Source organism: Typopeltis vanoorti, chromosome 25 (genome assembly GCF_054136105.1).
Source record: "Typopeltis vanoorti isolate ZY-2024b chromosome 25, IOZ_Tvanoo_1.0, whole genome shotgun sequence".
Classification (NCBI taxonomy): Eukaryota; Metazoa; Arthropoda; class Arachnida; order Uropygi; family Thelyphonidae; genus Typopeltis; species Typopeltis vanoorti.
The window spans coordinates 70937544-70962926 of NC_143573.1; the positions used below are offsets into that span (position 1 = coordinate 70937544).

Consider the following 25383-nt stretch of genomic DNA (forward strand, 5'->3'; position numbering starts at 1 on the left):
ATGGGTAGAACAGAAGTGGAGACTCTGCTGACAAGGGTTTTGATAACAGCAGAGGAGGATGATAGGAAAGTTTATGTATAATCTACCTCTGTAAGTGGGTTTTCTGTAAACTGAGAAACAAAGAAAGGGAGCTACTGGGCAGACATACGATTACAATATCTACTATTTCTTTCACAGTATACAGAAAACTCACTCACAAGCAATGTTTCCCTCTAAGCTTGTCAAAAAGGGGTACACATGCCTATTAACTGCATGCACAAAATTTCTGCTTTCAAAGTTTCTAATTTATAGTCAATTTTTGAATGTACTATAAAAAGAATTATATGATAAATCATACTTGTCATTTCATTTTATTTAGTAATTCCTCCAGTGTCTCCACTCCAATATTACTTTAACCCATTCCAACTTAATACACTCTAATTGGCTACTTTTAGTCTGTGTTGTGTGTAAGCAAACAGACACTAAGATGGACACTATTACCTCAGAAATTACAGAGGTAATAATAATAATAATAATATATTTGTTTAGAGGAGCATCTACTGTTTAAGCATTACAGTCAACTTGAATTCAGACAAACAGGGATAGATTTTTGTAGTTACACAGATTTAAGTGAATTAATTTAATGCTTGCAATTCTGCAGGTTAATTGGTTAGACAAAAAAAAAAAAAAAAGCAATGTTAATATGGGAAATATTATGTTAGCAGTTTTAGTGCATTAAACCCTCAAAATGTCACTGTTGAAATTAAAGCAGAAAAGAATGGAATATTCATTTCAATTTGACTGGCTGGGTAAATGTGACAATAAATGAAAAGTTGTGTTATCAGAAAAAAACAATGGCATCCACCAGAAGTTGTAAATTTTGAAAAAAGATATCCAGCAGATTTTTTTTAATTGCTATATTTCTTCCTAACCCAACCTCTTTTTTTCCTAACCCAAGGCATTTCCTAACCTTTTTTCCTAACCCAACCAGATTTTTTTTAATTGCTATATTTCTTCCTAACCCAACCTCTTCCACATGTAAATAAATGAGATGGATATGGAGAACCAAGTTGCAACTCAGCAAGCATAAATTTACCTCCTGGTATCAGCAAAATTCTCATCTTCTAACATCATAATTTTAGGGATAATTGCTTCATGTTTTCATTCAACTTCATTTCTTATAGCAGTTACAAATGTAGCTGCTGTAAGAAACAATGTAATTATAGATTTTTTTTTTTTCATTTTATTTTTACACCAGAGCTTAGGCTACAGTCAACAGTATGTGCCAATATAGCTTGTGATTCTGAAATTGACCTTGATATAACGGTGGAGACATAAAATTTTATTTTAATATAATTAAAGTAAGTTCTCTAATGTGATAATCTGTTTCCATAATTATTCATAATAAAAATGGAGACAGAATCACTAGAAAGGTTATCAGAATACAAAGACTGTATTATGCAAAATAACATCTCAAAGACCACAAAGTGAATGATATGACTCATCTAGATAACAGCAGACATACCTATGGTTATAAGTTGTCTGGTTATGAACCATGGTTCATAACCAGAAAACTTCAAAAGCTGGAGGCAATTATAAATTGATTTTTGGCATAGACGGTATCTGAAAGTCACAAAGAGAGATTGAGCCAATAATTGTAATATTGAACAGGAGAAAGAAGTAACCAAGGTTATAACAAACTATCAAAAGAAGGTCTCTTCTGTGGTGGGTCATGTTAAAAAAAAATGAGAGTTCCCAAAATAAAAGTTCTTAATAGGTCTACACGCAAAAGAAAATGGAAACATTGAAAGATTCAGAAAGGAGTACAGAAGAAGTTACTGAATAAGGAAGGTAAGTTATCTTCACCAGATTAGTTACTTATCGTAAGTAACCTGGTGGAGATAGCTGGAAAGTAAAAATCTCATTTTTATAATGAGTAAATGTATTCATATAAAACATTAACAATACTCACATTTTTATAAAGTTGAATAACACGAGATTTAACTGATGCCATACTTTTTTTGGTATAAAATTCCTGTTAAGTGATTATGACTCAAGATTTGCAGTTACCATGAGGATTAGGAAAATCACACCTAAAAAAGCAAGAATAATCACAGTCACCTTATATTAAAAAAAAAAGATCAATGTCTGATATAGAATATGAGCCTCAAGCATAGCAAGTTCAAATGTGCTTATTAGTAAATTTCTTTGGAAGCTAGTTCTATTTCCTGTCAAGAGATGCTCATAACAAAATTTGTTATAAGTTTTCCAAAGTTAAGTTTTGGGTATAATAATGAATATTTAAGAAATAAATGATAAGTTTTGCCACTGATACGATCTGTGGCATCACAGGATTACAGATAAATTAATGTTACAAAAATTAATAACATCAAACAAACATAATAATGACAAATTACATAATAGAAACAGTTCATAAACCATTATTCAAACAATTAGGAGAGCCCTTTTCCTTTCTTATACTCTCTGATGACTGTTCCACAGTGCAAAGCACAAGTAGCTACATATCAGGCTGGCTGGCCAACTGTTCGCTCTCCAACTAGCTGGCTTTGAGTTCAAATTTCACTGTGAGCATGATGTTTGTCTTTAGGTTGGAGGTGAATTCCACTGCCCAATGTGAGGCAGCTTGAAAAAGTTCCATGTTTTGCATCTAGAGCCTTACGATTCCCATAAGACCTCGCTTAACGCAAATTCGATATGTGCAATAATCAGTTAGCGTGATTGAGTGAAATGATATTATTTCCCACTTTAAGCAAGTGATTTCAGGTAACATGATTTTTTTACGTTATGCAAAATTTTTTGTTACGAATCTGTAGTAAGCGGAAAAGCTGAAAGTCATTAAGAGACATGAAAGTGGCACTAGTAATACAATGATTGTGCAAGACCTGGGATACAGCGAGTCTACAGTTCAAACTATATTAAATAAGAGCAAATAATACAAAGAACAAGGAAAAGTTGCTACTGCTTCTTTAAGCATGCAGATCACCCAAAATAGAAGCCATTTAATGATCGAGATGGAGCGTCTTCTGTCACTCTGGATTTGAGGATTGTAACCAAAAAAAGAATACCTTTTCAGGCAAAAGCTCTCAATATTTTTACCTCATTGAAAGAGATCAAATTTCAAGAAGAATGTGAAAGCTTTACTACAAGTTTAGAATGGTTTGATCATTTTAAAAATCGAGCTGGACTGCATAGCGTAAGAATAACTGGGGAATCTGCTAGTGCTGATAAAGATTCTGCAGCCAAGTTTCCTAAGGAATTGCAAAGGATAATTCAGGAGGGTGATTATGACGATCGGCAAATATTCAACGTCGACGAAACTGGTCTCTTTTGGAAACATATGCCAAAAACTTTCCTAGTTAAAACTGAAGAATCTCAACCAGGATACAAAGTATCTAAAGATTGTCTTACACTTTTATTAGGAGGAAATGCAGAAGACGACTTTAAACTCGAGTCTATATTAGTTTATCATGTGCAAAATCCAAGATCTAACATTAATGAAGAAATCAGCACAAACAGAAAAGAACATGGATTTAATGAACTGGATAATGAAGATGTGAGTAACTTGCTCGATTCCCATTCAGAACAGTTAAGTGAGAATGATCTCCTTCAACTAGAAGAACAGCGTGCATATGAAGAAGATAAGGAGTACGAACAAGAAGAGAATGTTACAACTAAGAAGCTAACTGCAAAAGAACTTGGGGTAGTTTTCAATCACATTGAGTATGCTAAGGAAATTTTGTTTGATGCTGATCCTAATATGATATGGAACGAAGCTTCTAAGTCCGCTAAAATCTTGATAACGCTATGCCAATTACATGACAAGATGAAAAAGTCGAGCACAATTCAAACATCTTTACTTAATTTTTTTTGTAAAAAAGTAGCTCAATCAAATGTTTAGACATTAAATAAAAATTTAAGCAATTGATTTTTATTAACTTTAATGATTTTATCCTCTAATATAGCTTATACTGTAATTATTTTTCCAAATTTATGCTAACTGATGGATGAATTATAATTATTCCTATTGTTTATTGTATTCGCTTAATGTGATTTCGATTAGCATGCATTAATTGATGGATTAATTAATCGCATTAAATGAGGTTTTCCTGTGTTACCATTATAGAGCTTGCACCAGGAAACTGTCAATCTACAGTAGTAAACTGCATTCCTTCAATCTATTTTAATATCCCACGTTTCAGAGACCCTAACACAAACTCAGTGAATCTTCTCAAACTAAGATATCTTCATCTGTTTGAAAATCAAAGGGATGAAGACCAGATCTGTATGTACAGTAGTCAATAAGCAGCATGATCAAGGTTTTATACAAGAGAACCATAACCTCTTTACTTCTATATGTTATGATCTTCCTCCTCATCACTGTAATGTTCTCATAATTTTACGAAAACCTTACAATGTGATTCCTAAACTTCATGTCTTTGTCATGACTACTCCCAAATGTCTCATCTCTTCCACTTCCTTTAAAATTTCCTCATTAATTAACTGTATACTTTACATTCCATTCTTGCCTACCAAATTTAGATTTTATAATTCACTATATAAACTGGCAGTACCAGTCACTTGCCCACTCAAACAATTTATTTAGATCCTCTTGTAACACAGCAAGCAACTCTGCATCATCTGCACATTCCAGTTAAGCCTGTTCCAATATCATTAAACTATAAGTTAATCAATAATGGTCCCTACAACATACTGCTAGTGACTGTCCTCCTCTTTTGGGATACCACTTCCCTATACACAACCTGCTGATACTTATCTGACAGCTAATAAACTATTCAACTCACTAGTCTAATATTCAATTTATCCATCATTCCAATTTAGTTAACTGGGGGTCATAACAGAATCGTTCACATCGCGACTCCTGTCAGCTTGTTTACAAGTTGCAAATTCTGCTGCCAGCAATCTACAGTATAGTATATTACAGTACAGTCTTTTATAGTTTTCTATAGTTTTATAGTGCTACTAGCATCCTCTTTATCAGAGACACAATGACTAAAACTCAATGGCCCTTATGGGAACCGACCCTGAATAATACTGACCATTTACTGTGGTGCCCTCAGGAACAAATTCATGGTGAATAATTCCAAACATTGAAATAAAAACAATGACCACTGTCTTAACACGTGATTTTTGCATGATTTTGCATGACTAACCTGGCTTTCTTCTGCCAGTGAGAAGACATTCCATGCCATTCCATGCTCTGATGTTTTGCTTCCAGATCAAACTGAAAACGCTAACTTTCATCACTGGTGACAATTCTTTGCAACACACCACATCTTGATCAACTGCATGAATGAAATTTTGACAATGTGCAACTCAGGGCTCTCTCTGTTCATGTGCCAACATGTGTAGCATAAAACCTTGAATAAATCTTCCTCTAGTGCAAATCTCTAAGATTAATCTAGCCGTTTCCTTACCTTACAGCAAATAGCCTAGTGGTTATTCGCCTGTCATGGGCAACAAATTCCCTAGTTTTCACCATATTTTCATTTGTCTGTTCAAAAACTGGCTGCCCATAGCATGTTCATCCTCCAGGGATTCCTTCCGCTCTTTAAACATTGAAAACCAGCAGAACACCTGAGTACGGCTCAGACAGTCATTTGTGTAAACTTTTTTTTTAGGTCTTGGTACACTTCTATAGTAGTTTTCCTAATTTACTGTAAAATTTTATCACAGCATTTTGCTCCATGATGCCGTTTTCAAATCTGACATGCTCCACTGACACACTCTTACTTCAATGGCTGCAACACAAAAACTGCTGCGTCACCCAACTCGAAAGTTGCACTTGCAATTACAACACACTGTAATGGTCAAAACTATAAACCCATTTGTTACTTTTATTGAAAGGGTTGTCCTGTAAAAGATCAATCTCATTACTTAACAGGCACAATATGTAAATACTTTTTTTTTTAAATTTAACTTAAAAAAAATACATTAGAAGATAGGCAACAAAAAGGAGTATTTACATATTATAAGAATATATATTAAGGAGAAAAAAGGATTTTCTTTTTAGATATACAATAGAAAGGAAGCAAAAGATACATGAGTGGTAGACAGGATTTGTCTTTTTAGTAAGAGTCAATATTACAGTTCAGTATCACTTTTAGTTATTTTTCAGCTGAAGTGTATCGTCATCAGCAATCCAGAACAGGGTACCATTTGGATTCCACTCCGCTATGAATTTTGCTACAGTTCCTGTTTCTTTGTAATAATCAAATTCCAGTAAAAGCCTGCATTGTAGTTTCCGACATATGCCACATGAGGATTTGTTCCGATTCAGTGATGGATGGTGCTGGTTATTTCTTGTGTGCTTAAGGTAGAAACTGTAAATGACAGCCTTGCCGCAGATGAAGAGGAAATTGTATATTCTGTGTCTGTTCTCTTCTGTATGGACTAAATTCTAATAATCCTCTTGGCTGTGTGCATAGTTACAGGCACTAGAGGAAGTATTCAGGGCATAGGTGATTACTGCTTTGTTTGCAGAACAGGTTAGATATGTGTGTTCCAAGGTACCTGAAACTTTGCAGAATAGATACAGATCCGATTCTCTAAGTTGAAATTTAGCCTCCACTTTATGTCAGAATCTGGTTTGGTGCGCTTCGATTTATATGGAAGATCCCACTGAAAACTGGGTAGCATGTGCAGCTTTGTAGATGAGAGGGTTAAGGATGAATATATAAATGGCAAAGTTGGAGGCACTGACATGAGGAAGTGGTATATTTTCTTGCAGTTAGAGGGAAGAATTGGAAGTGAGGCTTCAGATGATCCCTACACCTCAGGGAATCCTGAGGTGTAGGGATATCTGGGAAGGCTTTTATAATAGCAGCTTGAATCTGCTGATATTGCTTTTCAATAAGCATGCAAGCGTTCTCCACTTTAGGGTCTGGGTCAGGAGGTCGCCTATGATTCTTATTCCTGTCCAGTTCCATGTAAGGAAAAGAAAGGGCTGACCAGCTGTGAGACTTATGTTTCTGTTCAAAAACAGTGGTTCTGTTAGTACAGCTGACTCTGTTGATCCCATCATTATGTCTGATGAAGTTCTGTATTTTTGCCACTGCTGTAGAGCATCTCTGTAAAAATGTGGTAGTTCAGGAGGTGGTGGCGGCATGGCACAGAAGCCATTTGGAGGATTGTGGACAGTGCAAGTCCTCTAGTGCAGTGCTTCCCAAACTTCCCAAGTGCCAGGGGAAGACCCCCCCCTTTCGAGTTTTCAAAATTCGAGTCATCAGAATTCAAGGAGAACCTGCCTACCAGTCTGAAACTCAGGGGATTGGGCGCCGTAGGACCAGGGCCCCTCTAGTATAGATATATTCTCCAATCTGAGAGCTATCCACTCATACCAGTTGCGTACACGTAAGTGTAATGATAAGTGATTAATGATGGTTTCCTTTTTCCTGCTGTATTAGTTCCTATCGATCTTTAACTTTGATGCCATAATTCCTTTCTCGTCACCTGCACTAGCTGGACTCCTCACCTGCAGCTATCGCCAGCAAAGGATTACCTGCCATGGCAACCATACATTCCTCTCATCAAAACTAAGATACTCCCCACCCTACAACTTCAGACCCAGAAGGAAGAGCAATGTTCACAGAAGCTAAACACGGAAAACAGGTCAGTCAATTCAAAATCTTATGCTACACTAGTGGCCAAAATTGTGGAAACCTTTTGGAAAAAGTGTATTTTTGAGGTTTGATGGCTCATAACACCACTTTTTTTTTTGGTTTAATACCATAAAATTATATATAAATGGAAAGATAATTTAATCAAGAATGTAATGCAATAAAGTTTGCTCAATTATCTGTATTCTATGAAAAGTTATAGTCAAATAACCAGAAAAAAGCACAACTTGCTTAGGTTGATATGAAGTAGCTTTCCTTCATTTGAATGTAGCCAATGAGCATGAGTGTTTAGAGAGCCAATCAGGAGTCATCTTGTTTTGGCAATGAGCCAATAAGGTCACAGTAGGATTCAGCTATTGATGTCATGTATTGGAGCTGAGAGGAGGACATTTGTCAGTGTGTTATGTGATTGCTATCAAGTTGGTTGGTTTTTTTGCGTGTTCTTTCATTAATGAGCTTGTAAAACGTAATAAAATTAAAGAAATGGTGCAAAGAGTTGACTGGTCACCCAGAAAGCGATGTAAAATAGTACTATTAAGTGAACAAGGCTACAGTTAAGAAGAAATTAAAAGAAAAATTGGTGGAAACTTAACCAAAGGTGGCATTTCTAAATTTTTGAAGAGGTATAAGGAGACTCAGTCACTACAAAACCAAACTGGTAAAGGCAGGAAAAGGTGCACAACAGCAAGTGATGATAGAAGAATTGAGAGACTGTGCCTACATGACAGAAGAAAATCATCTGGGTGTATACAAGATGAAATGGCGCAATACAAAGTTGAGTGCAAGGACTGTTCAGCGCAGACTGCAGAAATGTGGTCTAAATGCTAGAATTCCACAAAAAAAGCCATTTTTATCTCTCAAACAAAGGTTGAAAAGATTAAACTGGGCTAAAACCCATGTTAACTGGACAGCGGAACGGTGGGACAGTGTTATTTGGGGTGATGAGACCAAAATCTCCCTGTTTGGTAGTGATGCATAAAATACGTAAGGAGAAGAATTACATCCTGATTGCATTACACCTACCGTGAAACACCCACTTAGTGTTATGATCTGGGGTTGTATGACATCAAAAGGTGTGACAGAATTTGCATGATTAATGGGAATATAAATGTCCAAAAATACATAAATGAAATACTTGAGCCCAAACTGAAGCCTTCTGCACGTGAGCTTTTCCAAGATAATGAAGCATTTATATTTCAACAGGATTCAGCTCCATGTCATGTTGCTGCTGTGTGCAAAAAGTGATTTCAAGATAATTATATTCCACTGCTGGAATGGCCTGGGAATAGCCCAGACCTTAACCCAATCGAAAATCTATGGAGCCGACTAAAGAAATTTGTTAGTCAGAAGCAACCCAACAATAAAACCCAATTAATAGAAGCAATAATTCAATCTTGGTTTCACTGCAGAACTAAAAAACTTGGTTCACTCCATGGAAAGGCGTTGTAAGGCCGTAATTAACGTTAAAGGTTACCCAACTAAGTATTAACTCACATTGTACGAATTTTTGTATATCTCATTTTTTCTGTTTCACTTTTTTTCTTTATAACTGCTGTTCTAATAAAAAATCCTTCATAAAAGTTATTGCATTACATTCTTGATTAAATTATCTTTCCATTGATATATAATTTTATGGTATTACTCCAAAAAAAAAAAAAAAAAAAAAAAAAAAAAAAGTGGTGTCATGAGTCATCAAACCTCAGAAATACACTTTTTCCAAAAGGTTTCCACAATTTTGGCCACTAGTGTAATGTTGTATCTAATGGAAACATCCTATCGTCCCTCAAGACACTGATCTCACACACGAATGCCACATCAGCCAGCAGTAGACCAATCAATGCAAAAATAACTACCATTACTAACTACCACTCGGAAAATTACAAACGTGATTTCCCGAGGAAATGGAATTTTTATTTTCGCCACTGAAGAAAACATCCCACCAGAAGATTATCTAGTGGCCAAAATTGTACCCGCAAAAAATATCACTGATGCCTCACATATAGCTAGTACTGTGCAGGTGTATTTCAGTCACATCTCATTGGAACAAACGGTACTGCAAAAGGGCATCAATATTGGTGACTATCACTTTGAAGCAGCCCCAATAGCTCTGGCCCTGACAAAAATAACAGTATCAAATGTCTCCCCTGAAATCCCCATCAACTCATCGGATCCATGTTATCAAGATACAGTTCTGTCACAGGAAAAATATGCACACTGTCAGCAGCCATGAAAAAGCCCGAATTTGTCCATGTCAAAAGTTTTGGAAAACAGGCATTAATGTACTCACTTTCCAAACAATGACGCACTACACAACCTGTCAAAGTTAATCAACACTGACATAAATGGAATTACCTACACTCGCTACTTATCTTTCTCATCACAGTGCAACTTCTGTCATGAAGAGAGTCGGTCACATTAGGAAACACTGTCCCTATATTTCCAACAATTCATCAACAAATATCCCAGCCCAAAATAGCAAACCAGTTGAACAGAACAACATCGTACAAGAAGAAAATTAAAGCATAAGGAAAAGTAAACTGAAAATCCTCTCCCCATCACAAATTTCAGAGCCAAGAAATCCTGAACTGGAAAAGACAAGGTTCATGTTGTTCTTGAATGCCTGCCAAATAATGAGATCCAAAGCTTTGAAAACAAAGTCTCACAGCACGCAACACTTAACAAACAGCATGAAAACACAGATCCTCCTAACAGAGATGAACAGAATGAACTAATTATAAGTAATCCCCAGACACAGCAACCAGAATCACCAACCCAGGTTCCCACTAATTTAGAACCTTGTTCAATAGAAGAAACTACTCAGAATGGCCTTTCATCACCTGCAGCTAGCCAAGGAGGAACAGTTCCCAGACGATGATGAAACTCTACTTCCACATGATGAGAAAGAAGCTGAGAGGGAACTTCCACACACTGACAGTCCCCTAACCATGAAGCAACTATCATCCTTCATACAAAAAGTGCGAGGCTCCTCTCGCAAATTAACTATAGCCCTTTAATACATCACAAGAATCCTGGAACTAATATCTCAACTTCAGGATCTACACTCAAAACTGAAATGCAAAAAGATCAGAGCAGAGGTTATGGGCTACAAACACAATACCAGCACCAATATTAAATTCAACTTACAATCAAACTTTCATAAACATAATGTCATTGAGCCTTTTTTTCTCTCAATGCAAGAAGATGTGCCTCTGCTTTACGCAATAGAATAGTCCTTGGGCAGGTACAGAAATACCGTATAAACCTAATACTTCTGCAAGAAACAAATATCAACTCCTCATCTAATTTATCTAGAAAATGGGCGGAGTGGCCTTATGACCCACATCACTCTGCAACCCAACAACACTATGGAGCAGGGATTAGCTTAGGTGTACATCATCGATTCCCCTACAAACTGAAAGTGATTGCAGATATACCAGGATACACCTTGTATGCTCACATAAAAGCACCCAATCATAATACCCTGCATCTGTTCAATATTTACATACCACAGAAGGATGTTCTTGCATCACAAATCTTGGACTTCATTCAAAACCATTTTTCTAGTATTGACCAAGAAAAAGACAGACTTCAATGTGCTGAACATCGTAGCTCATTAATAAACAAACTTCAAACACTGGTAAACAATAAAGAACTCACTGATGTCTTTCGGCATCAACATCCAGATAAGAGTCCTACACATGGAGGTCAGCAATCACAGCGACTAATAGGCCTCTCTACCAAGCACGACTGGACAACTACTACATTTCCAAATACACTGTTTCTCTGGTTAAAAACAGCTCACCCATTCTTCATAAAACTGCAACTTTCATTACCTTTGGAAGCATCCAAATCAGGAAGTGACTACTGGATCTTTAACAATACCCTCCTGAACAATTCAAATTATATAATAAATACTCATCATCAAATTCCTGCCATGTACCCTCAAGGGGTGTACAGGATATGATAGTACTACATGAAAACTATACATCATTACTAACTTCCTATCTACAATTTTCATCCAAATCAGTCTATTACTTGTCAAGACTCCAATGTTATCAGATCTTATATTTCTATCATCTAAGGCACTTTGTACCATATCAATCCACCTATATCTAGGTCTACCTCTGAGTCATTTTCCTGCATACCTGGCAAACAACACTTGTTTTGCTAATCTTTAACTAACATTGGTATTGCAGCATTATTCAAAGCGTAGATCGCTGTTCAAAATACATATTAAAACATAATTTTTTTCAAAAAGTTTTCGCTTAAAATAATCAAGATTTTTATGATGTTTACTGTAAACATTAATCTGTTATTTTAAAACACTATAAAAAAATGTCTTGGCTTGGGGCCCCCCAAAGCTTGAAGATCCTAGCCACGTGCCTCTTTGCCTTAATGGGTAATCTGCTACGGATTGCCATCTGTTCATGCCTCTTATCTTTCTCAGGACTCTCATATCTCTGGTCTCTACTAGTCTTTGGTCAACTGTTTTACTTCTGACCCAGCTGTCATATACATAAGTTAAAATTGGTTTGAACACTCTCTTGTATACAGCTAATTTAGTGTTCTGACTAATTTTTCTCCTATTCCATGTGAATTTATTCAATTGACTTCCTACAATACCAGCTTTGTTGATTCTCTTGTCTATTTCCATATTTAATTTACCATCTTCACTAAAATTCGTGCTTAAGTAGCTGAAATGTTTTACTTGTTCCACAGGTTCTCCGTTCACAACACAGTTGACATTTTCAACAATTCAACCTATTTTCATTGTCTTTGTCTTTTTATTGCTGACCTTCATGTCATATCTATTACAACAGTTATTCAATTTAGTCAGGGAATCTTGCAGCCTTGTAGTAGATTTATTTAGAAGTATAACATCATCCACATAAAGCAAAGAGCTGAGATTAACATCTCCAATTTTGATACCACTTTCCTTCATAATGTGATCCATATAGATAATGAATAACAGAGAGAATAATGTACATCCTTGTCTGACACCAGATTTAACATTAAACCACCTTCCTGTAATTCCTTCAATTCTAACTGCTGACTTACAACTCAAATAAAGACTAAGTCTCGCTTGATATAATGCCCCATTGACACCATATAAGTGTAGAGTTTTGAATAGCTTCTCTCTCTTGGCACTTTGTCATATGTCTTTTCCAGATCTACAAAACTTAAATACAGATCTTTGTTATTATTATTATTATTATTACCACGGGCTACTCCAGGAGTCCTTAGACTCATCGAGGGAGGCCCTAAACATCATGTTCACGCAGCTGTTCAACATTCTCACAGTATCTATCATACCTTGCCTTGAACTCGCTCACTGTCATAGCACCCACAACAGACTCTGGCAGCTTATTCCACTCATTTACCACTCTAAAAGTAAAGAACCCAGCTCTAACACCCCTGCTAACCACGCTCTTGCCCAGCTTCCATGGGTGTCCCCTAGTTCTCCCACCACCAGTCCTGATCTCAAAAATATCATCTGAATTAATCCTATAGAATCCTTTTAGCAATTTGAATGTCTCAATCATGTCTCCCCTTTTCCGCCTATCAACTAGTTTCTGCAACCCACAAATCTTCAACCTGTTCTCATATGGTTCATTCCATAGACCTGCTATCATCTTAGTCACTCGCCTCTGGATCCTCTCAACCTCCTCCCCATCGAGAAGGAACCGAGGTGACCAAATCTTAAAAATGAAAGCCAGCAGCACCCGGTGTTCCCAGGTTGCCACCCTCCCAAGTACTGACCGGGCCCAACGCTGCTTAACTTCTGTGATCAGACGAGAACAGGTGTATTCAGCGTCGTATGGCCGCTGGCTTATATTCCCATGATTCCTCAACTATTTGTCGTAAAGTGAAGATCTGATCCTGACAGCCTCTATTTGGCCAGAATCCAGCTTGTTCTTCACCAAGCTTTTCTTCCACAATTCTTCTCAATCGTTTCTCAAGTATACTTGCAAAAATCTCCAGGAACACTCAGTACGGAAATACCTCTGTAATTCTCACATTCAGTTTTATTTCCCTTTTTATATATGGGTACTAAGAGAGCTCTACTCCAATCATCTGGAATTCGTCCCTCTGTCCAGGCCTTCTGAACTATCCAGTGTAGCCACTGTAAGACTTTTATACCACCAATAATAATTCAGCATTTCTGGTCGAATATCATCTACTCCTGCTGGCTTTCCACATTTCAAGCCTTTGATGGCTTTTTCTACTTCAAGTAAGGATATCTATTCCTGACTGTATGCCTGTTGAGTGTTTTTTACCACTGTACTATCACTGCTTGTTTCATTTAGCAATTTCTCGAAGTAATTACTGCATACTTCAAGGATATCTTTTTCTTCCGTTTTTATGTCACCTTTATCATCTCTAATTCCTTTTACAGCACTCTCTTCCATTTCTAAGCTTCTTCAACTACCGCCAGAATATTTTGCCACCTTCTTGATATTTATTTTCTATGTTCTTGCCAAAGTTCTCCAATGACTTTTGTTTAGCTAGTTTTACACTGTTTAGCTTTCTTACATTTGTCTCTGTATTCTCTAAGAGCAATAACTGACTTATTTTTCAGGAACTTTTGATATGCTTTCTTCTTTTCCTTCACTGCCTGTTTAACTTTCTGTGTCCACCATGGAGTTCTGATTTTTCTATCCTTGTAGACAACCTCACCACATGCCTCTCTGGCTGAATCAATCAGGGTTTTCTTCAAGGCTTGCAACTGAATCTCCAAGATTTGGTTCCTGTTCTCAAACTCTTTCATTTTTTCTTCAATAATCTTTGTCTATTTTAGTCTACAGTTCACATCTGAGAGCTGCTCAACTTTCATTCACGTTAAAACTTTCTTACATGTTATTCTTTTCAATGTGATCACTTGCAATTTCAAATCCTCAGTACACTCTGGTACACTTATACACTGTACACTGATAGTGAGATTTTCTCCCTGGTGCAGGGAGAAAATCTCACTATCAACAATAATGTAGTCAATGAGACTTTTCTTATTCCTTGCCTCTTCTCTCCATGTGAATTTGTGCACATTTTTATGTTGGAACATGGTGTTAGTAATAACGAGTCCATGTCCTAAGCAGAAATCCAACAGGTCTTTGCCATTATTATTAGCTGTGCTCTTTTCTCCAAATTTTCCCAAAATATTTTCGTATGTCTCACAATCATTTCCTACTCTGCTATTTAGGGACCAACTTTTCCTTTTTCACTGTGTCAGTTGCTTTCTCTAAAGACTCAAAAAATTCCTCCACTTCTACCTTAGTAGAACCTTCTGTCGGACCATAGGCACAAATAAGTCTCATTGTCCAGTTCCCCATTCTCATATTTGCCCACATCATTCTACTTGAGACTGCCTGCCATTCAAGAAGATTAGCCTCGTATTTAGTGTTGAATACTATGGCTACTCCTTCTTTTCCTTGATTGTCATTGCCTGAATATAACATTTTGTATTTATTGCTCAAAAAAATCTCACCAGTTTTTGTCTTTTTTTGTTTCAGTCACCCCCTATTATGTCGATCTGGTACTTATCTAATTCCTCGGCTAGCTCCATTTCTTTGCCTTTCAGGCTTCTTATGTTGATGGTACTGATCTTATAATAAATACTCAGGCTTTAATAACTAACATCACTGACTTCTAAGGGAATACAGAACCAATGAAAACATGGTGGCCCCACCTAAACTCAGAAATAAAATTCTTTATGCAGATCTAGTCACCAGAAAAATCAACAAAAGAACATTAGCATCCGAATTCCAAGAACAGCTCCAGTATCTGGGAGAAGAAAGCCCTGAATATCATTCAGCCCTCCAAGCCAAGCAAAGACACTTAGAAGTATCTGCAAACGGTGCCCTGCTTAGATCATGGCATACACAAATAAATCTTTCAGATGCACCCACAAAGGAATAAAAAATACCAGGCAGCAAACTGCATATCTGCTATTAGTCTTCAAGATGGCAGCATCACAGAAGATCCAAGTAAAACTTCCGAAATCCTGCAATACTACAAGAATGCATACAGCTCTACAGGAACATGCCTTCATGGCATTCACGAAATACTGAAAGAAACAAAAAGAATCTCTGCAACAGATTGGAACCACTTAGAAAACCCAATCACTCTAGATGAACTGAAAGCTGCATACACATCTTTCCCAAAGAACAAATCTCCCGGCTTTCATGGTCTCACAACAGCGTTTTTCCAAGTCTTCTGGAATCAATTCAGATCACTTCTCCTTAAAATACTGCAAGAAGCCTACCTCAATGGGATCTCAGAATCCATCATGACCTCAATAGCATGACTGATACCAAAGAAGGGAGACTACACAGACATCCGAAACTGTCATCCAATCTCACTGATCAATACAGATTACAAAAGCATTTCCAAAGTTATTGCAAACTGACTAAAGCTAACACTGCCTGAAGTTACTGGCAGACATCAAGCTTATTCTGTTCCAAGAAGATCAATACATGATAACCTCCATTTAATAAGAGATCGCAAACAGCCAAAATGAAAACCTAGCACTCATCAGGCTTTTGACAAAGTAGAGCATGAGTACCTTTATGAAATCCTAAAGGCATTAGGCTATGGTCTTCTCATCACTGAAACAGTCCAACTGTTATACAGAGATGCACTCTTCTGTTTAAAAATCGACAACAGGCTCACCCGCACTTTGCCATACTCTCAAGGGATCAAAGCAAGGATGTCATCTCTCTGGAAAATTATACACACTGGGCATAGAACTTTTCTTAAAAAGAGTACACGACATCATGATCTCCAAACGAACCAGCATAACAGAACATCTAAAAAACAAACAAACAAACAAAAGAAACGGTGTAGATAGATAGATATCACCAGTACTCCTCCCTGTTAAATTATTGTTTATGGATTATTTATATAAACTCACCCTTCATTATTACTTAATTGTTCATGATGAACAATGAACTGAAGAGAACAGAAACTGAGCTGTTTGTGTTGTAAATTTTAACTCCATCTTAAAGGAAAGCCCATTTCTATATAATTACATGTAATCTAATGTATAGTGAGAATTAAAGAATGTATTACTCTGTTTTGTCAACATTGCATTTACCTTGGGCAAGAACCTCCGTAGCTCCGTCAGTATAGAAAAAGCTCTTTGGTTGGAAAGACCTGGGTTCACTGTCAGTACGTGAGGCCTTTATCTCGTCTCTTTCGATGAAAGGTGAGTTAGCTGGTCTCATACAGAAGTGGGGGAGGGGGTTTCGTCCCTCTGATCTGATTTCCCCTTTCAGTCATTTCTGACAATAGGAATACTTTGTAGGCATTACCCACAAAGTATTCCTGGTGAGATTTTTGCAGGATATTTCACCATTACTTTTCCCCAACTCCTCAATTTTATCTGGTCTCGGGACTGGCATGTGGCTGGTTTCGTCCCCCAGAACAGGCAAACCAGCCCTGTGAACACACGTGGATTACGGTCATGAATACGTACATCCCAGCCAATATGCCAGTCCCAAGCCCGGATATAAATGGGGGGGGGGGGGAGAGAAGCAATGGTGAACTACCCTGTAAAAATCTTACCAGGAACACTTTGTGTGCAAGACTTCCACCAGTCACTAGCCTTTGTTAACTCTGTCGATTGATGTCATTAAAGGCTGATTCTGAATAAACCAATCGGAACTCTGAAAGCATTCATATATCTGCAACTCATTGGCAGGGTAAGTTAATGCATGAACAATATTTTGAGTACTAACCCATAAAAATGTCTGAAAATAAAAAACGATTGTCATATTCTTCAAAATTCAAGTTAAAAGTCATCAATTACACAAAAGAACATGGAAATAAAGTTTCAGATAGACAGTTTGGACCTCCTCCCACTGAGTGTATGCTTAGACAATGGAGAAAACAGGAAGAACTACTCAAGATGCCAAAAAACGAAGAGGGCTTGAAGGAAAACCAACAAAATGGCCCAACTTGAAGCAGAGGCTTAAGGCTTGGATTATGGAGCAGCAGCAGAGTGGAATGTCAACCAAGCTATTCAATATGAGGCAAAAAGGTTTGAAAGAGAAATGAACATTGTTGATATCACAGGAAAGGCAAAATTGTGTCATGAGAACATGAACCAAGTTACCCAGAAAATGCCACCAGCTTATGAGAATAAAATCCAACAGTTTTACTCCTATGTCATAAAACTTTGGAAAAAATATGCTTTTGAACCAAGTCAGATTGCAAACATGGATGAGGTGTCTCTCAATTCCGATGTGCCTTCTAACAAAACTATTGATATGAAAGGAGGCAAAACAGTGGCAATTAAAACAAGTGGTCATGAAATGACACACTACACTGCTGTCCTCTCATGCTGTGCAGATGGTAACTTAGTATTTATAATGGTAGCAATAACTTATTTGGTAAAATTACAAAACTCATTTGTAAGAGGAAAACGTATCCTAAAGAGGGCATACCAGCTGGCCTTCTTGTTCAAGTTCATGAGAATGGCTAGATGAATGAAGAAATCATGGCTATTTGGTTTGCAAAGATTTGGTTCAGAAGACCCGGAGGGCTCCCGAAGAGGCCAGCTCTGCTCGTGTTTGAGCACATTTAACAGAGAAGACAAAAAGGGTTGCAGTGGATTTGAAAACACAGCTAGCAGTTATTCCTGGTAGACTTATTCTACCAGGAATAAGTCTACATACAACCACTACATATTTCTATCAACAAGCCCTTCAAAGCTCTGATGAAAAAAGAATGAAATAAATAGATGCAAAAAGCAGGTAATAACTTGACACCAACAGGAAGAGTGAAAAAACCAACCATTACTGAGGTATGAGGGTCCTAAACTCATGGAATGAAGTCAAGCAGGAGGTGGTTGTAAAGTCCTTCAAGAAATGTAGAGTCAGCAATGTCATGGATGGAACTGAGGATGATCTCATATATATATAAACTAGGGGGGGGGGCCTGACGCCTACACCGCCCAATCCCCCAAGTTCCGGACTAGTAGGCCGGTTCTCCTTGAATTCTGATGACTCGAAAGGGGGTCCCCCGCCACCCAACCCCCCAAGTTCCAGGCTGGTAGGCCGGTTTTCCTTGAATTCTGATGACTCGACACTCAGGGTAACCCCTAAGTTTCAAAATGTTTCAAATAACTTGACACAAAAACGTTACAGAAAAAGGCTTATCATTTTATATTATAGGGTAGATATATAGACAGTGACTCAGAAGACAGCAGTCATGCAGCAGGGGTTGAAGAAAGTGATATGTCTAGAACTAACAGTGAGGAAGAAAATGAACTGAGAGCTGAAATGAACCAGAACTGAGTGATGCATAATTTCTTAGTATGTATCTTAAAAATATTACCTAATTACTAAATATACTTTGAATATTTAAAAAAATATCAAATGTGTTCTGTTTTTGTTTAAAATATTGATTTCTTAATTTTGGGTTCGTCTTATACACAGAAAAATATAACTTGCATTTCTGAAGCCCTGGATATCACTATATATGTCTGTGTGCGTTGCCAAAAATATTTGGCCATCTAATGTGCCATGTAAATTTTGGATCCTACCACATGCAGATATTCAAGGAGTGTCTATGTAAGTCTGGTAAGAAAAGGTAGGATATGCTGTATGTTTGCACTGTACTCAATGTCAAGATACCATACTCAACTGAACCGACAGACGTCTAAGATGAGATGGTAGTTAGATGTCATGTCAGTAGTCTTTCTATCCGTGACATTGCTATCTGTCTCAGTATACCAAAATCCACCACTACTTATGTCATTTGTAGATGGAAAGTTGATGGTGCTACTGCAGTGTGAGAACACCTTGGGAGAGCACTAACACTTAATGATTGAGATTGACAAACTCTGTCTCAGAATGTTCAAGCATCCCATGCATCATCAGTGGCAGACCTCGCAGTCAACCTGGAAAATGCTGCAGGGACATTGTCAGTACTAAAACTGTCTGTAGAGAGTTGTATATCTTAGGTTACCATGGCAGAGCTGCTGTGAACACCTCAAGCCCCTCAATACCAATGATGTTTGGACTAATGTCTTTTACACCATTCCTGGACCACAGATAATTAGAAAAGGGTTCTGTAGAGCGACAAATCATGCTTCCAAATGTTTCACTCTAATAGTTGTGTTTTGATCTGGAGAATACCCAGAGATCAGTTCTGGCAGGACTGCATCATTCCATCAAGTCATATGGAAGCTCGATAATGGTATGTGGTTTCAGCTGGATAGGACTTAGTTCATTGGTGGATGTGCCTAAAAGCATGATGTCTGCACTTCATGCTTCCGACATTGTGGAAGTACTTCAGCAGTGACATTTGCAATAGAGCATGCCAATGCTCTATGACATACTGCACTGCATATCCAAGACTGGTTTACACAAAACAATGTTCAAGTGTTGGACTGGCCAGCTAAGAGTACAGACCTCAATTGCATCGAACATCTTTGGGATGAATTAGAACTCAGAATATTGGCTCCAGACCACAGCAGCCATCATCAGCAATGGGGGTAGCTTTGCATGAGGAATGGAGGAACATTCCTGTTGCGATGTATCAGAAATTAACTGGAAGTCTGTCCCGAAGGGTAACTGCTGCCATTCAGGTCTACAATAGTTCCACTCAGTATTAGAAATGTAATTAAAACATTTTTTTGACCACAACTAGGTGTCCAAATACTTTTGTCAACATGGTGTATATGTATATTATTATCAGAGGCCTCCAGATATTCAAGGACTTATTGAGGGAGGCTATACATCATTTGAACCAGCTATTATACCTTTCCTTAAATTCATTCACACTAGATGCACTCACAATCTCTAAGAGCAAACTATTCCACTCACTCACTGCTCTGTGAGAGAAAAAAACCAAGCTGTTATCTATTTCTTGACTAGCTGGTGAAGAGACGTACTGTCAGAGAGCTCCTGAAAGATTTGTGATTTTTGTTGATTTATTAAATATTTTGTTAGATTTAATTGTGTAATTTTAGTATATTACTGTAGTTTTATTAGTGTAGTTAGTGTGCTAAAGTGTTTTGTAACATAATCTATGTCAGGAAGTCGCCGCTAGAAGGATTCGTCGTGTGTAGTGTTCGTGAACGCTCCTGATAAGATAAGCGTTATTTTCAGTTATCGTTGATAAATTTACTTTAATATTGCGTAGTTTTGTTTGCCTTGCGTATCTTAGTGCGTCTGTTTGTGTGTTTTTGGTGTTTATAATTTATAATTTGATAAATTACGTTAGTAGTAAGTATGGCTCCAGTACGAAGGAAAATGGCGGCCTGTAATGATGGTTCGCCATCTTCTTTCAAGAACGGTAATGTAAAGGAGATGATTCAGTGTACTATCTGCGAAATGTACACTTTGCGGAGTGCGGTCAGAGTGTGGTTACATGATAATAAAGGAGTGAATGTGTGTAGAAAATGTAGGGAGAATGAGGAACTGAAGTGTATTTCGGATCGTGAGTGTGATATTTTTGTCAAAGTTCAGAATGAAGAAAATAGGGATATGACAAGAAACTGCGAGGTTGTACCAGAGAATTGTGAGAGTGCGAATGTAGAAAGTGTGAATAATAGTATTAATGGTTTTACAGAGAATAAAAAAGATGAGATAGATGCAATGAGTGAGATCGCGTTGTTGAATGGTGCGATACAAAGGGCAAAACAGCAGCTGGAGCATATGAGCAAAAGTCGACTGATTGAACCAGCCAATAATAAAAAGTATGACAGGAAAAATAGGCGTATGAGTGTGAACATGAACAAAATGAAGGATAGAGTGCTGTATGGAGACTCGTTAGTACGAGGTGTGTTAGTAGAGGATTTGACAAAATCGTATCAACCTGGTGCGACCATAAAGGATGTAACTGAGTCTATTAGAGAGCAAAAGGAAAGGGTGAAAGAAATGATTGTTGTGGCAGGTAAGAATGATTTGAAAGGATATAAAATGGAAATGATAGAAGACCTGAATGAATTGTTTGAGATAGCAAAAGAAAAGAGTGGGAGAGTTAGAATGATCACTCTTTTGCCAAGGTATGACAGTGAAATGTTTAAAAGGAGGGCCATAATTTCGAATGACTTCATGCGTGGGATATGTATGACGAGTGGTGTGGAATTTGTGGACGTGTGGAGTGAGTTCAATGGGCGAAAGGATCTATATAAGATGGATGGCTTGCATTTGAATGATTACGGTGTAAGAAGACTTGAGAAAGTGTTGCTGAATGTGGTGGATGTGCAAATTCAGGGAAACTAGATTTATTAAGGGGGGAGGGTAGATATAGAGTCCTTAGGGAGGCAGTTGAATGTATGAATGAATATAATATGCCCGAGCGAATAAGGACAATAAATCAGAGTGGGATAGTTAATATAAGGCATCAAGGTAGGGTTGTGGCTAATGGGGGTCTTAAATTCATGTACACTGATGCTAGGAGTATTAGGAACAAGAAGGAAGAGTTTTTGGCCATGGTTGGCACTTCCAGACCACAGGTTATTGGTATTAGTGAATCATGGCTGACTGTAAATGATATAGCTAGTGGGACTGAATGTGATAGATATAGTGTGTTCAGGAATGACAGGGAGAATAAAATGGGTGGGGGGAGTATTGTTGATGATAGCTGATGAGCTACAGCCAAGGAGAATAGAAGTTGAATTGCAGGATAGAGAAAAGAGCACATTTGAGCTCATTTGGTGTGAGATTGTGGCTAGCAGAACTAAATATACAGTTGGGTGCTGCTATAGACCAGGTGATGGAAAAGATGGTGACAGTATGCACAAGCAAATAGAAGAAATGAGTGGAAGGAGGGTAATTATTATGGGAGATTTCAACTATGGTCGCACTGATTGGATTTTATGCGGTTATTAAGGGATCTGCGACAGCATGTAATGGAAAATACTAGGGGTCAGAGAGTGCCTGACCTAGTGATTACATCTGAGGATTTGGCTGTAACAAATATAACCACATTGCCACCAATTGGTGAGAGTGATCATAGGGTCTTGACTTGAGAGGTGGCTAAAGGTGTGGAATTTTCAATTAAGACAGGGTACATGTGGAATTATCGGGTTGGAAAGTATGACAAGCTTAGCAGTTTGATTGGTTCAGTGCCATGGCATGTACAACTGCCAGGACTAGAAGTTGATAGTGCATGGGAGGCAGTTAAGAAGTGTTTACAGGAAGCAATGGCTGACTGTATACCTAGAGTCCGAATAATAAATCAAGTAGGGGTTAAATGGATGAATAACACCATTAAGCTTGAGCTGCAAAAAAGGAAACAACTATGGAGGGAATTTAAGGAGAAAGGTGACCGGCAGGCACATGAATGGTATAAAGCACAGGCCAGAAGGGTAACGAGTGTGGTAAGAAAAGCAAAAAAGGATTCCGAAAGAACATTGGCCATGCAGGCTAAAGAGAATCCTAAACAGTTTTTTCGATATGTTGCAAGTAAAAGAAAAAATGTATATGGCAGAATGATTTTAAGAATGCCGATGGTCGGGAAGTAACCGAATCGGTTGATATAGTTGAATTACTGAGTGAGCACTTTGCAAGTATATATCAACCAGGTGGTGACATTGCAGAAACGAATAAACCAGTAGATTATACGGGAACTGTGGTGAATGAAGTGGAGGTGAGTAGTCTATTGCATAACCTCAATGTCAATACATCCGTGGGATTGGATGGTATACCAGCTCGTGTTGTACAAGAAGCAGCTAAAGAATTGTCAGTACCCTTGACCATTTTGTTTAATTTGAGTCTCGGGTCTGGGTTAGTCCCGAGGGGGTGGAAAGAGGGGGAAATAGTTCACTGCATAAAGGTGGTTCCAAGACTGCTGTTGTAAATTACCGACCAATTAGCATATCAGGAATCATTGTCAAGGTCTTAGAGAAATTAGTCAAGAAAAGAATACAGGATTGGATAGATGAAAATGGGATATTGTAAGGGGGACAACATGGTTTTGTGAAGGGTAGATCATGCCTCAGTCACTTGCTCACGTTTTATAATAGAGTGACGGCTGAACTGGATAGGGGTAATGGGTTTACAGTGATACTACTGGACCTTGCCAAGGCCTTTGACAGGATACCACATGGAACCCTAATCAGTAAACTGGAGCAGATGGGGATAGATATAAGGTTGGTGAGATGGATAGGAGGGTGGTTGAAGGAGAGATACCAAAGAGTGGTTTATTCAGGAGTGGAGTCTAAAAGACGGCTTGTGACTAGTGGTGTGCCGCAGGGCTTTGTTCTTGGACCACTGCTTTTCAATTTGTTCATCAATGATATAGGAAAGGATTTGAGAGGAAGTGTTCACTTGTTTGCTGATGATGCAAAGTTGGGTAGAGCAATTGTGAGTGCACAGGATGTCAAAATTTTACAGGATGATTTGGATAGTTTGGAGGACTGGGCTAGGAAAAATGGATGTCAATTTAATGTGGCAAAGTGTAACGTTATGCACTTTGGGGCGAAAAGAATAGCAGCAGTATATCGCCCTGGTGGAACCGTACTCCAGGAGATTGTTGAGGCCAGGGATTTGGGAGTGTTGGTGGATAGGGAATTGAAATTTAGGGGGCACATTGCAAAAGTGACTAAATCAGCTCATCAAATCACTTGGCTTCTGAAAAATACTTTAACATGCAGAAACAAACAAGTTGTTGTTCCTCTGTATCGAGCCTTGATAAGACCCCATCTGGACTACTGTGCCCAGTTATGGGCACCAGGGTTTCTTCGTGATGGGGAGGAAGTGGAGAGAATCCAGAGACGAGTGACCAAGATGATAGCAGGTCTGTGGAATGAACCTTATGAGAATAGGTTGAAGATTTGTGGGTTGCAGAGATTGGACGATAGGCGAAGGAGGGGTGATATGATTGAGACATTCAAATTACTGAAGGGTTTCTATAAGATTGATCCAGAAGATATTTTTGAAAATATGACTGGTGGTGGGAGGACTAGGGGGCCATGCATGGAAGCTGGGCAAGAGCATGGTTGACAAGGGTGTTAGAGCTAGGTTTTTTACTTGGAGAGTGGTGAATGAGTGGAATAAGCTTCCAGAGTCTGTTGTGGGTGCTACGACCGTGAATGAGTTCAAGGCAAGGTATGACAGATATTGTGTCAATGTCGAATAGTTGTTCTTGACATGATGTTAGGGCCTTCTTCGATGAGTCTGTCAACTCCTTGGAGTTGCCCGGAACAATAATAATAATGGATACCCCCCATATGATTCTCTCCCCACCTTCCATACAATGGAAATTTTTATCATACAATATCCTATAAACCCATCAGAAGTTTGTAAACCTATATCATATCACCACTCTGTCTCCTATTAACCATAGTCTGTAATCCACATACTCGCAATCTATCCTCATAATCTATATCCCATAATCATGGGATGAATTTAGATTATAAGGACAGATTCCAACTCTTCTGATTGTAACTCTTCTTTGCCACCTTTCCACAGCTTCTTTATTACCTTGGAACCTGGGAGACCAAATCTGCACACTCTTATCAAAGCCTTATGAAGAGGCAAAATGACTTCCTTATCCTTACATGCCAAGATTCGCTTCAACACTTCAATTATCCTCTGAGTTGCATTTGCAACTTTTGTTATGTGACTCTTGAATTTCAAATTCCTATTCACTCAAGAACCCTATCCTCATCAGTTTCTTGTAGCATAACCTGCTAATATAATATGCTGCTAGAAATCTCATCACGCCAAAGTGCAAAGAATATTCCTGTTGCGACATATCAAAAATTGATCGAAAGCATGCCCAGATGGTAGTT

At 38.0% G+C, this 25383-nt stretch overlaps 1 protein-coding gene and 1 non-coding gene across 6 annotated transcripts in view; both read right to left on the reverse strand.

Moving 5' to 3' along the window:
- osi (electron transfer flavoprotein regulatory factor orsai) overlaps positions 1–25383 on the reverse strand; it is a 48808-nt gene that overhangs the window by 18861 nt on the left and 4564 nt on the right. For 3 of the 5 annotated variants that reach the window (XM_090414473.1, XM_090414476.1, XM_090414477.1), the window contains exon 2: positions 1952–2072. In XM_090414473.1, coding sequence (XP_090270599.1) covers positions 1952–1993 — 42 coding nt within the window. In that variant the 5' untranslated portion in view covers positions 1994–2072. Of the gene's footprint in view, positions 1–1951; positions 2073–16197; positions 16442–25383 lie in introns of all 5 variants that reach the window. The other 2 variants (XM_090414474.1, XM_090414475.1) reach the window with 1 other exon arrangement.
- LOC150092839 (5S ribosomal RNA) lies at positions 13349–13467 on the reverse strand. Its single transcript, XR_016550554.1, has one exon. It is a non-coding gene; the product is annotated as a 5S ribosomal RNA (ribosomal RNA).